The 14591-nt window shown below is 38.9% G+C and overlaps 1 protein-coding gene across 21 annotated transcripts in view; it reads right to left on the bottom strand.

Annotated features, from left to right (window-relative positions):
* MACF1 (microtubule-actin crosslinking factor 1) overlaps window positions 1-14591 on the bottom strand; it is a 273897-nt gene that overhangs the window by 48571 nt on the left and 210735 nt on the right. For 17 of the 21 annotated variants that reach the window (XM_006777256.2, XM_006777255.2, XM_015572798.1 and 14 more), the window contains 6 exons: window positions 7516-7677; window positions 7153-7323; window positions 5999-6165; window positions 1862-2021; window positions 1203-1529; window positions 175-259 (listed from right to left, as the gene is read on the bottom strand). In XM_006777256.2, coding sequence (XP_006777319.1) covers window positions 175-259; window positions 1203-1529; window positions 1862-2021; window positions 5999-6165; window positions 7153-7323; window positions 7516-7677 — 1072 coding nt within the window. The remainder of the gene's footprint in view (window positions 1-174; window positions 260-1202; window positions 1530-1861; window positions 2022-5998; window positions 6166-7152; window positions 7324-7515; window positions 7678-14591) is intronic. The other 4 variants (XM_015572803.1, XM_015572802.1, XM_015572796.1 and 1 more) reach the window with 1 other exon arrangement.

Raw genomic sequence — 14591 nt, forward strand, 5'->3', positions numbered from 1 at the left:
ATGGGGTGGGGGTGGGTGTCAGGGAAGCACACATGATAAGGACGTGGCAATATAATCAGTGAATACTAAACTTCTATATCCAAAGAGAAGTGGCTAATGCAGGGTGCTATTTCCCTGGATATGTGATTGTCAGTAAACATATAGAGGTGCTAAGAGATGCACTTTTCAAAGTACCTGTGGTTTGTTTTAGAAGAGCCTGACCATTTTTAATAGCTTGATCTACATTCTTCTTTCTGTTAACAATTTCTTCATTTAAAGCCTGAAAGGAAAGAATACCATTAATCCTAAAACTATGGCACGACAAAGGGAAAGAAATGAGACCTTTAAGAGATGAAATTTAAAGTAAGGAGATGAATACCAGTTTAGTTTGAACATCAGATATTTGACTCTTTCATTATATCTTTGGTTACACCATTAATTATTCAAAATAATTAAATCAGATACTTATAGGCAAGCTTTCTTTTGTACTGGATGAAAAGAGTTTTAGGATTAAATCAACTTTACAATCTATTGCTACCAAACCTAAACCTAAGAAAGGTAGAGTAGAATTCAGAAAAATGTCTACTATGTCCAAAACAAAGAATAAGACAGAAATTTCAAAAGAAGAAAGTCAGCAAGAAGTAGGCAGATTTAAATCCTGGTTAAAAACTTTCAATATTTGAAATCAATGAAGCAGAAGAATTTCAGATTATCAGTAACAACCCCCTCCTTGCTTTGTCTATTTTTACCATCCCCAAAGAAATCTCATGAAATGAATTTCATTTGATGAAATGAAAAGAGCAAATTATTCTTTCTAAGATGACGCAGAATCCCAGAATTTGATCATATAAATTCTAGAAATATTTTTAAAGTTATAGCTATATAATCAAACCTTTGGAACTATTTAGGCAATCTGGTTTTATGAAAGCTTCTGTTCGAATGGAAACTGGGTGACATACATTACCAAAGGATGTAAAACCTGAATTGGAATTGAGATGGCCCCTGACTACACTGTGGATCATCGTCTAGAATTACTGATTCAGTTTAAGTGCAAGTATTCCCAGGGACTTGTCAGAAAAAAGATTTAGTTCTAAGCAACAAGTATGTAATTGTACATAAAGTTGAAACGGTAGGAATGAAAAAGCAAAGAAATGAAGAGAAACATGAATCAAAATTATAAAATAACTGGTAACATAAACAATAAGAATGGAAAACATGAATACCAGATGGTCAGCATGCTGTTTCTGCAGGACATCCTGTCTGTAATCCTTTACGAACACTGAACTGAGCTTGTCCTCAACCTCAGCCAGCCAGTTGAGCACCTCTACCTCATCCTCCCCGAACAGTCTAGCGTTAAACAGTGCCTGTTCAAGCAGGGCTGCTTTCCGACAGCACCGGTCCTGAATCTCACTGTACCGGGCCTGCAATGAGTCTAGCTTTTCTGAGAGCACACCCTGTTCTGCAGAACATGTCAGGGAGGAGAGGGACTGCCCGATTTTGACTGCCTGGTGCACATCTGTTGCATGGCTTTCTACTTCCTCCTCCAGAGCCTGGAAATCCAAATGGAAAAAATGAATAACAGAAACAAAATAAATGAAAAGTAAACATGAAACAATGAACAAGTGATGCAATAAATTAACAATACAAAAAGTTTACCTATTGAAGGGCAAAAATAACACAATAGCTGTTTTTTTTTTTTTTTAACGATGGTAGCATATTAGTATCTATCAAGGATGTGACTACTCCAATTAATAATCTGACCATGTTTTAAACTTTAACCTCCCCCCCCCAATACATTTTGGTAGCATGTTGCAGGCAGTTTTCTAATTTCCAGGATTTCTGATTCCAGTTTTTTGTTTCATTTACCATTACTACTTCCTACCTTGTGCCGAATGATCTGCTGCTGTATTTTGGCAGTCTGCGTGCCAACAGGTTCTGAGTTAGCAAGCTTTTTCTCTGTGACAGATAAGAAGTCAGAAATAGGCTCAGCTGTCTCATGAAACTGTTTGGCCAGAACCAGGATATCTTCCAGCTGCTTATGCCTACACAAAGATACAGAACAAGCTGCTAAGGCAAAAAGTCACATTAAGATGGATAACAGTACTATAGTCAATAAAAGACCAATCTTTACTAGGTACATTTAAATATCAACAGTAAACAGAACACACATACATAGCACTTTGCTGCTTTACATGTTTTCATAAGCATTACCTTTATTTTGATTCTGCCATAACCTAGCAGTGCAGGCGGAATAATTATCCCACCATTCCAAAAGAGAGAACCGACCCTGAAAGCCTAGAGATTCCTCCAAGGCACCCAGTGGGTATAAATAGTACCATGAGAATGAGAATCAGAACTTCTAAAGCTCTTTCTCCTATGCAATGTAGCTCATGCATCATCTGAACATGAGACTAAAATAAAGTTTAAACAAGTCGAAAAATCACCAGTCCTCATTTTCCCCTCTGTCACTACTACCTTCACTTGTGAGTGAAGAGAAGAGAGCATCTGAAATGCGAAGGCAGACTATGAACTAGAACTCCCTTCCTGCCTCCCTAATCCGTGAGGCTTCTAGTAACTTCAAGCCCCAGAACATAACTTTGAATCCAGATTTAAGAAAAAAACCAAAAAACCCAGACTAGCTAAATGTACCAATACAAATGGCAGAAATATAGCTCACTTGGAATCTTAAATTTTATTTTATATAATATCCATACTTAGCTTGGATTTCAAGTTTCCTGTAGATTAAAAACAGATTATAAAGGGGAGAGGAAGCCTGAATATTGGAGGCAGTCTAATAAGGAGAACAACCACAGAACTCTATTAGCACACAGATTAATAATAAAGGCATGGTGATGACTTTGAACCATTAAGAACAGATAGATGGCCGAAACCGTTTGGCTCAGTGGATAGAGCGTCGGCCTGCGGACTGAAAGGTCCCAGGTTCGATTCCGGCCAAGGGCATGTACCTGGGTTGCGGGCACATCCCCAGTAGGGGATGTGCAGGAGGCAGCTGATCGATGTATCTCTCTCATCGACGTTTCTGGCTCTCTCTCTCCCTTCCTCTCTGTAAAAGTTCAATAAAATGTATTTAAAAAAAAAAAAAGAACAGATAGATGCCACGTCATATTTGAAAAGGCCCAGGAACATAGGAAGCACTTTAGTTCGGCAAACCTTTATTGAGCAGCTACTTTGTGCCAGGTCCTATGGACAAACTGTGTGTGTGTGTCTGTCTCTGTGTGTGTGTGTGTCTCTGTGTGTGTGTTTAAATTGATTTTGAGCCAAGACCGGTTTGGCTCAGTGGATAGAGGAAGTTTCTAGCTCTCTATCTCTCTCCCTTCCTCTCTGTAAAAAATCAATAAAATATATTAAAAAAATAAATAAATTGATTTTGAGAGAGAGAAAGGTAAACATTGATTTATTGTTCCACTATTTATGCATTCATTGGTTGATTCTTGTATGTGCCCTGACCGGAGATCAAATCCTCAACCTTGGTGTATCGGGATGATGCTCTCACCAACAGAGCTACCCGGCAAGAGCCTGGACAAACTTATTTTAATAAGAAATGGTTTAAATATAAATAGTTGCCATTTTAATTATCTGGATATTCAATTATGTTTGAATATAAAGGAAAATGTATTTTTAGATGCCATTTTTAAGTGTCAATATAAAGTATAGATTTCCTTTCTTATTTATGCCAGCCTTCAAAATATATCTTTAATTAATATAACTAAACATTATTTTAAAGATTAATATCAAACTAGAATTGCAAATTATCTCTATGTCTTTCTGACTCATCTATAATTTTGAATCTGAAAGTTTGAAGAACAATGTACACAAGACTTAGAGTAGCAAAGAGAATAGCTAAAATAATTTAGAGGCATCAAAAATCATCCAGTATTAAAAATTGAAATAAAAGTCTTTTAACAAATGAAGCTGCTCTTGGCATTTTTCTTTAAAATAATGGCCTAGAAACTGTGCTAGGCTCAGAAGATAAAACTGGGTGGGGTAGAAGGTGAGTCATAAAAAGATACATTAGAAACAAATCATGACTTTAGTGAACTTATGGATTTGGGAGATAAACACTACATAAAATAATGACCATAACAGTACAGGCACTGATAAAGAGTTATGGCAGTTAGGAGGAAGGTGAGGTTATTCATGCTTGAGGAATAAGGAAAAGCTTTACAAAAGGGAAGATGGCCAAAAGTATTTCATGGAAGATGCAGAACCACCAGCCAAGACAGAATGAGGAAACTGACAGAAGATACTGGAGAACAAAATAGAATTTTCTTTACCTACAATATAAGGACTGAGAAGAATAGTGAAAACTAAGAAAGGTAGGTTAAGGCCAAAGAGTAGAAAGCTTTGAACATTGGGTTAGTTTAGATTTTATTTATAGGCAACAGGGAGTCATTAAATGTCTTTGAGCATGCAAAGAGGCAAAGGCCTGAGGGTGACAGTAGAGTGATGAGTGATTAGTTTGGAAGCTACCTCAGATGAGCTACTCAAGTGAACTAGCACAAGTGAAAACGCATTAAGTCATGAATTGCGGTATGTGACTGGGAAGACACTGTAGAAGTAAAATGAATAGAATTTAGCATCCTGGTAGGTGTGAGACACAAAGTTGGGGCAGGTGAGAAGGGTAACAATTGGGTGGGGTTTTAAGCCTAGGTAACTGGAAGATTAATGGCAATATTGGTGAAAATGTACAGAGAGAGAAGAAAAGCAGTGCAGTCTGAAAGTAAAAATAAGTATCTGAGTTACAAAACTCAGATAAGAAATAAGTCAGCCAGCCCTTGCCGGGTAACTCAGTTGATTGGAGCATTGTCCCCATGCACCAAGGTTGTGGGTTCAATTCCCGGTCAGGGCACATACAAGAGGCAACCAATGAATGCATAAATAAGTGGAACAATAGGCTGGTATATCTCTCTTGTTCTCGCTCTCCTCCTTCCTCTCTCTCAAATCAATAAATAAAAATTTAAGAGAAAGAAAGAAAGAAGTAAGCCAAAAGCAGGTAGAAGAGACTGAAGAGGAAGTTACTTGAAGATTGCCACTGGCCATCTAGACAACTGAAAGGTTACAATAATAAATGACCAACTCTATTACTCTCATAATGATTTCTGATTAGCTAGCATTTATTTTTAAAACTGAGAACTCTATATGCTAAAAGTAAAGACATCCATATGACTTAAGCTCAACTGACACTGGGGAACTAAGAGCTGTGGAAAGAGAAAGCACTACTGTGGAGGCCTGTCTTCTGGCCATTCACTGAAGTAAAGTTCATGCATTTCTTGAATGCACACATTTAACAGAACCACAGACTTGCTCCCCGATGCAAATACATCTAATATTAGAATAAGCTGACAGAAAAGAAATAGTATAAATTTTAATTCCAAGTATCAAAAACATAATTTATAAATATGAAGGGAAAAGATCTGTTTCAAACACTCAGAAAATAAGTGGCTGGGTTGTAGGAGTCTGCGTCTTGTCGTTTGGAACCACGACAATCTGCAGCAGAATAAGACAGAGCAATGAATCTTCCAGTTCTGAGAAATGTATGCAGGAGTTAAGGCTCATTTTTGAGAGTTTTTTTATTATGAGCATCACCTCTAAGAATGTATCCCTTTTCAAGACAGAAGCCATTCCACACCTTCCAAAGCACTGTATGAAGCACCCAGGAGCTTTTAGAGCACCTCAGTGATAGCAAGTAAATAACAGGACACAACACACCTTCTCTGACCCATTCTTTTTTTTTTTCTTAATTTTTTTTAAAAAATATATTTTATTGATTTTTTACAGAGAGGAAGGGAGAGAGATAGAGAGTTAGAAACATCGATGAGAGAGAGACATCGATCAGCTGCCTCCTGCACATCTCCCACTGGGGATGTGCCCGCAACCAAGGTACATGCCCTTGACCGGAATCGAACCTGGGACCCTTCAGTCCGCAGGCCGACGCTCTATCCACTGAGCCAAACCGGTTTTGGCCTCTGACCCATTCTTAAAATCACTCTGGCATTACCTGGCTGCTGCCTTGCTGAGTAGTCCAGTCCATCTACGTTCCAGATTCTCCAACTGTCCAGTGATTTTCTCTCTGTCAGCAAGCTCAGCTGACTGGGCGATTCTGCCTCCTTCTGCTTGAAGCATGTCTACTGTGGCCTTTCGATCATCTAGGAGTCGCTGGAGCAACTATTTTACACACGTTTAAAGAGAATGAAAAGTGATAACATGGGGTCACTTTAAGAAAAATCAAACAAACAAAAAATCCCAAATCCCAACCCCACTAAATCCTAAGCTTACTTGAATAACAGGTTTTTTTTTCCACCTTGAGGCAAAAACATAAGATATACAGAATAGTTCCTACTATCCATATGAACTTTTCATACACTTAAGTTTTTAAATAGAGCAATGAACTGCCATTATGTGACTAAGAGGAAACTTACTCTGAACTAGGAGAAAAATACACTGAAATTAAAATTAAGCCAAAAAAACCCCCATATCTAGATTAAACAGTATACATGATATATCCATTATTTAGAATATCGCTGACTCTGAAAACACCAAAAACATTTTTAAGATAAAGGTATGACTGAAATGTCGAAATAGGATACATGGATATGTAAAATTAGAGGCCCGGTGCATGAAAATTCATGCACTGGAGAGGGGGGTCCCTCAGCCTGGCCTGCCCCCTCTCATAGTCTGGGAGCCCTCAGGGGCGGGAGGTGACCCAGCGATCAGGGGAAGGCAATGCCCCCATCACCCCTCTGCTGCTGCCACTGCCACTGCCGGCAGTGCAAGCCTCTGCCAGCCCTGGTTGCCTGTGCCTCAGACCGGCCCTGGGCAGCTGGGGGGCTGAGGGCAGGTCTGGCTGCACCATGTGCCTGCCACCCCAGGCAGGGCTGAAAGGACTGGGGGACTGGGCGCCACCATCTTTTGTGATAGTCAATTTGCATACTGTCTCTATTAGATAGGATTATTCAGTCTAATACATGCCACAGTAAGCTAGTACATTAAGGTAAGATGATAAAAATAAATTCCTACTTTCTTTTCAGGATCACACAAAGTATGTGAGGATTTTACTAAAACTCCCGACCATGCTCCTTAAACTATAAGCAAATGTGTTGTCTGCCATTCTCTACGGCTGTTACAATTCACTGTCTCAACATTCTCACTTACCTTCTGTTCTTGGATCTGTGCTTTCACCACTTTATACTCAGCAGATGGAGGTTTCTGATTGGCTATGAGCTCCTCAGTGTCTGCCAACCAGCTGAGCAATGGCTCCAAGGCATCTTGAAATTTCCCACAATGCAACAAAGCCTCCTGTAGTTGTGCAATTCTTTGTGCAACCTGTATCACAGACATGGAGGCTCATTATAAGAAGGGAGCTTTTTAAATTACTACTGACCCCTTTATGTAACTACAGATTGCAACTGCTAAATTTTTATTTATGTTCAGGGAAACCTTATATTTAGATGTCCCTTTTCTTTGTCCTCCATTCCCAGTGTACTTGTTACTTCCTGCCCTCCCCCTACCACTTACCTTTTTATTCAGTGTGTTCCATCGAGCATTGATCTCTTCCATGTCATGTTCCAAACCCTGCACATCACAGTTTTTTCCAGCACTCTGAATCAATCCCTGGCCAAGTCCATTCACCTGCTGTAATTTCATCTGAAGAGGATCCACCTGTTCTTTCTGAAACATCTAGATAATTATAAGCCAAAGAAGATTTAATCTTAAGGCAAACAGACCTCTATACCACAGCGACAGGTTATTTTGGGGAAATATATGATTTAACAAAGGAGGGCAAGAATAAAAAGTGAAAACAAGCCATTTGTATAAGAAACTATTACAGAAACACGTGGTTTCATATTACTTTTCTCTCTTTCAGAAGGAGATGACATGAAATGTCATAATTATGACAAAAATCACTGATAGGCTGCTCCCTGCATGTCCTCTACCAGGGATTGAGTCCGAAACCCCGGCCATGTGCCCTGTCTAGGAATTGAACTTGGACCTCCTGGTTCATGGGTCGATGCTCAACCACTGAGCCACACCTGCCGGGTGTAGTTTCATATTTCAGTATGACCGCCTATGGACAAGTAATTACAGAGCTATCGCACTACTTAGGTCTTTAACCCAATGGAGACTCAAGGTTTTTTCCCCCCTCTTTAATCTGTTTGCTTAATTTTTAAAGTAAAAATCAATAGAGAAGAGGGAAGCATCAGCCTGAAGAAATAAGTAAATGTGATGTATATATATCAATCCGAAAAGGAAGAATGATATCAAATGACTACTATTTAGATTAAAAATACCTTGGGGAAAAGCTTTAAGTGACCACTGATATATGCAATGCTCTTCTCTGACTAGGACTAATAACCCAATTAGCCAAAACATATTAACAGTATGAAAAATGCAACCTCTTAGCTTAATCCCCCTGTGGCCACTTAACTCCATTTTGTTCCAGGGCCACAGACCACACACAGACAATAATCTTGAAACAGTATTTCTCTAATTACAAAGGGAAACGGGCCAATCCTGGGAAATGTCCTTAACAACTTCAGACACATAACTCTGAGTAAGATGCAGATATAAATAAAATATTTTTAAAATGACACTATATATCCATGTTACCACAAAACAGCAGCATTTGGAAACAATGTGAACAAGTGTAACAGGCAATGTGCATGTTTCTACTGCAGTTACACTCCATTACGACTTAGAGGTTTCTAAAGGAACCAAGGAGGAAAGAATAATACTTCTGCCACTTTAAGGAAAATAATGAAATAAATATTTGTCCCTAAGATCAGATTTCTTTCAATCATCAGAGGATAAAAATCAGCCATATTTCACCAATCTGGATATTTTCCCACCCTTTTTTCTTCCACAAAAAGTTCCTTCAGTTTCAGTAAGACAGGTGAGTCAATTAAGACTGAAGGATGGCCGAAACCCGTTTGGCTCAGTGGATAGAGCGTCGGCCTGCGAACTCAAGGGTCCCAGGTTGGATTCCGGTCAAGGGCATGTACCTTGGTTGCGGGCACATCCCCAGTGGGGGGTGTGCAGGAGGCAGCTGATCAATGTTTCTCTCTCATCGATGTTTCTAGCTCTCTGTCTCTCTCCCCTCCTCTCTGTAAAAAATCAATAAAATATATTAAAAAAAAAAAAAGACTGAAGGATGACAGAAAATAGAAGAGAACAAAATAAATGTGAAAAAGAATTCCTTAACCTTGGATAAGACTAATTTTGGTCTATATGAGACCACAGATCACACTAAGATTAGGAAACTGATTCTAGAAAGAATGGTCTATGGCTGGATAAGTGAGTCACCAGGGAGGGAAAGCCCCAGGGGACACTAAAAAGGAAGGCTACAAAGGAAATTACCAGTGGGCTTCATTTTATACTATAATTTGATTACACCATATTTTGTTAGGCAACACTACAAGGCAGTTCAGCTAAAAATGACTATCTCCCCACAACAACATGGTTCCCAGAAAAAGCAAGTGCCATGATTCCATTTTGTATTAAAGATGTTTTCACTGAAGAAAAGTCAGAGCAGAGGGGAAAAAGACAAAACAAAACTTCCATGTTTTAATTGCTTGGGTGCAAGAAAAAGGTGGTGGTGGGGTTGGGGTTGGAAAAGCAACGAAAGCAGACAGTCAGATACAGAGGAAGGATGTCCAGTCCACTGAACAATCAAATCTTGTCTCACACTACGAGTGACATTTATATTCTTTCTGCGTGGTCTTAATATGGTAGCCAGCAACTCCATGTGGCTATTTAACTAACAATCCGGTTCCTCAGTCACACTAACCACACTGCATGTGATCAACAGCCACGTGTGGCTAGTGCCTACTATACTTAAGCACAGATAGAGAAGATAGCCACCTTGGCAAGAAATTCTATTGGATAATGAGGTGAATGGCACAGAAAAGTAAGTATCTTAATCTCTTTTATATAATAGCTAATTCTGTTATTGAAATTTGAATTTACTTTGTGTATGAATATTTCCTATTGAAGCATTAGATTTCTTCGTTTCCTACCTTCTTTCTATGGACTGTGTTGACAGATACGGGTATTTTTCTCATCTTTTTTCAAAATTATATGAAAGTTAAAAATATATGGAAGCACTTCCAAGTAAATGCTACCTAAATATTTATTTTGAATACAAGTGAAGAGAATATTAAAGAAAGTAAATTTGAAAAACACTTGCTCCCTTCTCTCAACTCTCAAATAAAGCTGTTTTGCAAACTCAGAGCTTTTAGACACATTAAAATTCCTACTCCTTAGTATTTCAATAGGACTGTGCCATATTATTAACTAACCAGAGCTGGCAGACATTTCCCACAGCAGAACACTAGTAGAAATTATTGCACGATGTACATAAGATACAACAGAGACATAAGACAGAAAATTTCCCAAAGAATGTCTTAAAACACCTTTATCTTTGGTAATACCATATTCTCTCAGTTTTCATCCTAACTGATCCTTTTTGATGTCCTTTGCTCTCTTCCTCTTTCTCTTCCACACCTCCAAATGCTAGTGTCTGGGTGGGGATAAGGGAAGAATGTCAGTCCTGGGCCCTCTTCTCATTCTATACTCTCGTCTAGGCAATTCTATCCACTCCTATGGCTTTAAACGTTAATCGTGATAAATGCTTATGATTTTAAAAATGCATATCCAACTACTTTCTTAACATTGCCATGCAAATGACTCACAGGCATCTTGAACCTAACCATTCCAAAACTGAACAGTACTTCCTACTCCCCTCCACCCCACCGCCCGCAAACCTGTTCTTCCCTAAATCAACAATATACTACTGTCCCCATCCACTCAGTTGCACAAACCAGAACCTAGAAGCCATCCTTAATATCTCCTCTCCCTCCCTCTTAAAATAGAGGCCACTGTCAGGTCTTGTTGATTCTACCTCTAAAATATATCTTGAATCCATCCAACTGTCTTCAACTCTATTTACATCTCTCTAATCCAAGCAACCTGGATAATTGCAGTAGCCTAGCAGGCCTCTCTACTCTGTCCTTGATTTCTTAAATCCACTCTACACACAGTAGCCAGTGTGATTAAAAGAAAAAAATGTTTTTATTGATTTTAGAGAGAGGAAGGGAGAGGGAGAGCTAGAAACATCAATGATGAGAGAGAATCATTGATCAGCTGCCTCCTTCATGCCCCCCTCTGGGGATCAAGCCGGCAACCCAGGCATGAGCCCTTGACCGGATTCGGACCTGGGACTCTTTAGTCCGCAGGTCAATGCTCTATCCATTGAGCCAAACTGGCTAGGGCTAAAGTATGATACTTTTGAGGATGTCTTTCTCAGTCACTGCATCCTCTCTTTAGATTCACTTCAAGGCACTCTTTCAGAACCCTTGGTCGCTGTGGCCTGGCCCCTTGGTCTTTTAGTTCTAACATGCCAAGTTCTTCCCAGCTTCCATTTCCTTTGTCTGGAATGTTCTTCCCTCTGATTCTTTGCTAAGTAACTTCTATTTATCCTTTAGGTTTAGTTTTAAAATCCTTTCCCTGACACCACAATTGAAATTCAATATCCCTCTTATTTCTTATTCAATGAATAAATGAATCATTGTATAGAAATAGTGTTAGGGAAAGCAAAAAAATCCTTGAAGGTTCTGCTTATCGGTTAAGCATTCAAACACTGAACGGAGATTCTGGGGCTCTCCATTTTTTGCTTAAAGACTTTTTGGGCAAGTTTTAATTTTATAGAACCCCTATTTTATACAAAAGGTTTATTTCTTCCCCAGGGGTTGGAAATAAGACTAAGGAAGCCTATAAACGGGAAGAGCATTTAAGTGACTACACATTGCTCTCAGTGGGCCTAGATCCCACTATAGAAATAGCAAACAAATTCTGACATTTTGCTTCTTTACCAAATTCTCATTATTGCTATTAAAAAGCTTACATCTACTTAAACCATGTATACACGCGTACATTTGTACATACATACACAGAGGATCTAAAGCATGTCACTGCAGATCACATTCTGAATACAATCACTTGTCGAGTTCTAAGTGTTTATGTAAAAAATGATAGGTTCAATTTCCTCTAGAAACCCTGTTGGAAGAAATGAAATCCACACAGTTTTAATCTTGGAAAAACTTTTTTTTTTTTAAATGTATTTTATTGATTTTTTTTACAGAGAGGAAGGGATAGGGACAGAGAGTTAGAAACATCGATGAGAGAGAAACATCGATGAGCTGCCTCCTGCACACCTCCCACTGGGGATGTGCCCGCAACCAAGGTACATGCGCTTGACCGGAATCGAACCTGGGACCCTTGAGTCCGCAGGCTGACGCTCTATCCACTGAGCCAAACCGGTTAGGGCATTGGAAAAACTTTTTAAAAATCAATTTAGCAAGATTTGTACACTCTATAGTGACATTTATTTTGTTTCAATAAATACTTTCAAAATAACCTCTCTACATTCTTATTGGTTAATAGTCCTGGCTATGGCTATGGAGCAGATTTCTCCTTTTGTACAAAGATGTAGGCATCTTACTTCCAGATATTCCATAAAGTAACCATACTTCAAAGGTGATGAACTACCTTGCAGCTGGGCTATTATTTCCTTCTCCTGTCATTTATGACAGGAACATGTCATGAAATGACTACCTACAATAGCTAGAAGGACCCTTAAGAGATTATGTAGCTCCATCTACTCATTTTGTAGATGGGGAAACAGAGATCCCAGAGACTGATATTAAGGGTTTCTTTAAATTTTTTCTTTTATGCAGATTTGATTGGCTCCTTATAAATTTAGTTTCTGTATTTCACTGATTACTGCTGTAGGCTTTACACTAGAAATATTCTGTATAACTAATAATGCCAGTCAGTGACTTTGGATAAGACACTGGGATCTTGGTGTTAATCCCAAATTCACTACAACTCAGAAAACCGAATCAAACCCATCTATCTAAAAGGTGATTCATTCTAATTTGATAGAATGATACATTACAAAATAACTGGTGAAGCCCAAGATGGTACCACCAGGAGGGATCTGTGGCAAAATTGGCAGCTTATGGATCACCGTCAAAATGATTTTTTGTTGCTGGTAGTTGCATGTTTAAATGAACTGTAGCCAGCTAAGGCTGACCTGAAAGGCTCTTCTACAATGGAGTGGATGAGAGAACAACCCTTCTTTCTTTTTTCCCATTTTTTTATTTGTTGATTTGAGAGAGAGAGGGAGGGGGAGAGATGGAGATAAACAGATAGACAGAAAAAAACATCGATTTGTTGTACCACTTATTTATGCATTCATTGGTTGATTCTTGAATGTGCCCTGACCAAGGATTAAACCCACAACTATAGCAACAACGCTCTAACCTACTGAACTACCCACCAGGGCAGAACCCATCTTTCTTGTAGTATCCATGGAGATTAATACTCATTCAGTCAGTCAACCAACAGTCAATGCCTACTACAAGGAAGGTACTATTTGGGTCCTGAGGATAGTATAAAACCAAAACCACCTCCACACTCAGAACCCCCCGGCTATATTAGATTATATTAAACTTTTCATTTAAAAAATGTATTTTATTGATTTTCTACAGAGAGGAAGGGAGAGGAATAGAGAGTTAGAAATATCAATGAGTGAGAAACATCGATCAGCTGCCTCCTGCACATCCTCTACAGGGGATGTGTCCGCAAACAAGGTACATGCCCTTGACCGGAATCGAACCTGGGACCCTTGAGTCCGCAGGCCAACTCTCTATCCACTGAGCCAAACTGGTTATGGCTCATTTTTTTTTTTTAAATTAATCTTCACCTGAGGATTTATTGGTTGTCTCCTGTATGGGATGCAATCCACAACCTAGGTATGTGCCCTGATTCAGAATCGAACCTGCAACTTCTTGGTGTACAGGACAATGCTCCAACCAACTGAGCCACCTGGCCAGGACTAAACGTTTAACTCCTTCACTCCACTGCTTACCACTGATCAAACGACACCAGGGCAGTGAACTCTAGAATTTGCCCATCTCAAATTCCTTTGACTTAGGAGTGCTCAAAGATGTTAACACTGGTTCCTAACAGCTTCCTAACATAGTCTGTTCTCTAACATTAAGAATTTAAAAATCTTTAAGGAGAACATTTAGCCCAACTCCCTTATTTTAGAGACGAAGAAACAAGAGGTACAGAAAGGGAAAATGACTTGCTTCAGGACACAAAGTTTGACAAGATGACGGAAATACCTCTCTTTTTCATAAACATTATGACTTATTTTGGTTTTAATAAACAGCTTTTATATTAAAAAACCATAATTTGCACATCTGTATATTGCTTTAACCCAACATGCTTTGGTGAATTCTTTCAACTAACCAACATATCTCTTTGAAAGGGTAAGAGGGAGGATATTCACAGTGATTGAAATCTAATACACTTGATGATTTCAATGGGTTATGGCATTTCATCCTCACAAAATTCACAGGGCTCTGCCTTAACAAATGACGAAACTGGAGACTCAGGACATCTAACTAATTTTCCCAAAGTGGTTAAGAAGTATCTTAGGTCTCACTCCAAAACCTACATTCTAGCCTCTATGTGACTGCTGATAATCACTGATCAATTTGATTTAGGCAAAAAACGTGCTTATTGTA

The sequence above is a fragment of the Myotis davidii genome, unplaced genomic scaffold (assembly GCF_000327345.1).
Source record: "Myotis davidii unplaced genomic scaffold, ASM32734v1 scaffold88, whole genome shotgun sequence".
Taxonomy (NCBI): domain Eukaryota; kingdom Metazoa; phylum Chordata; class Mammalia; order Chiroptera; family Vespertilionidae; genus Myotis; species Myotis davidii.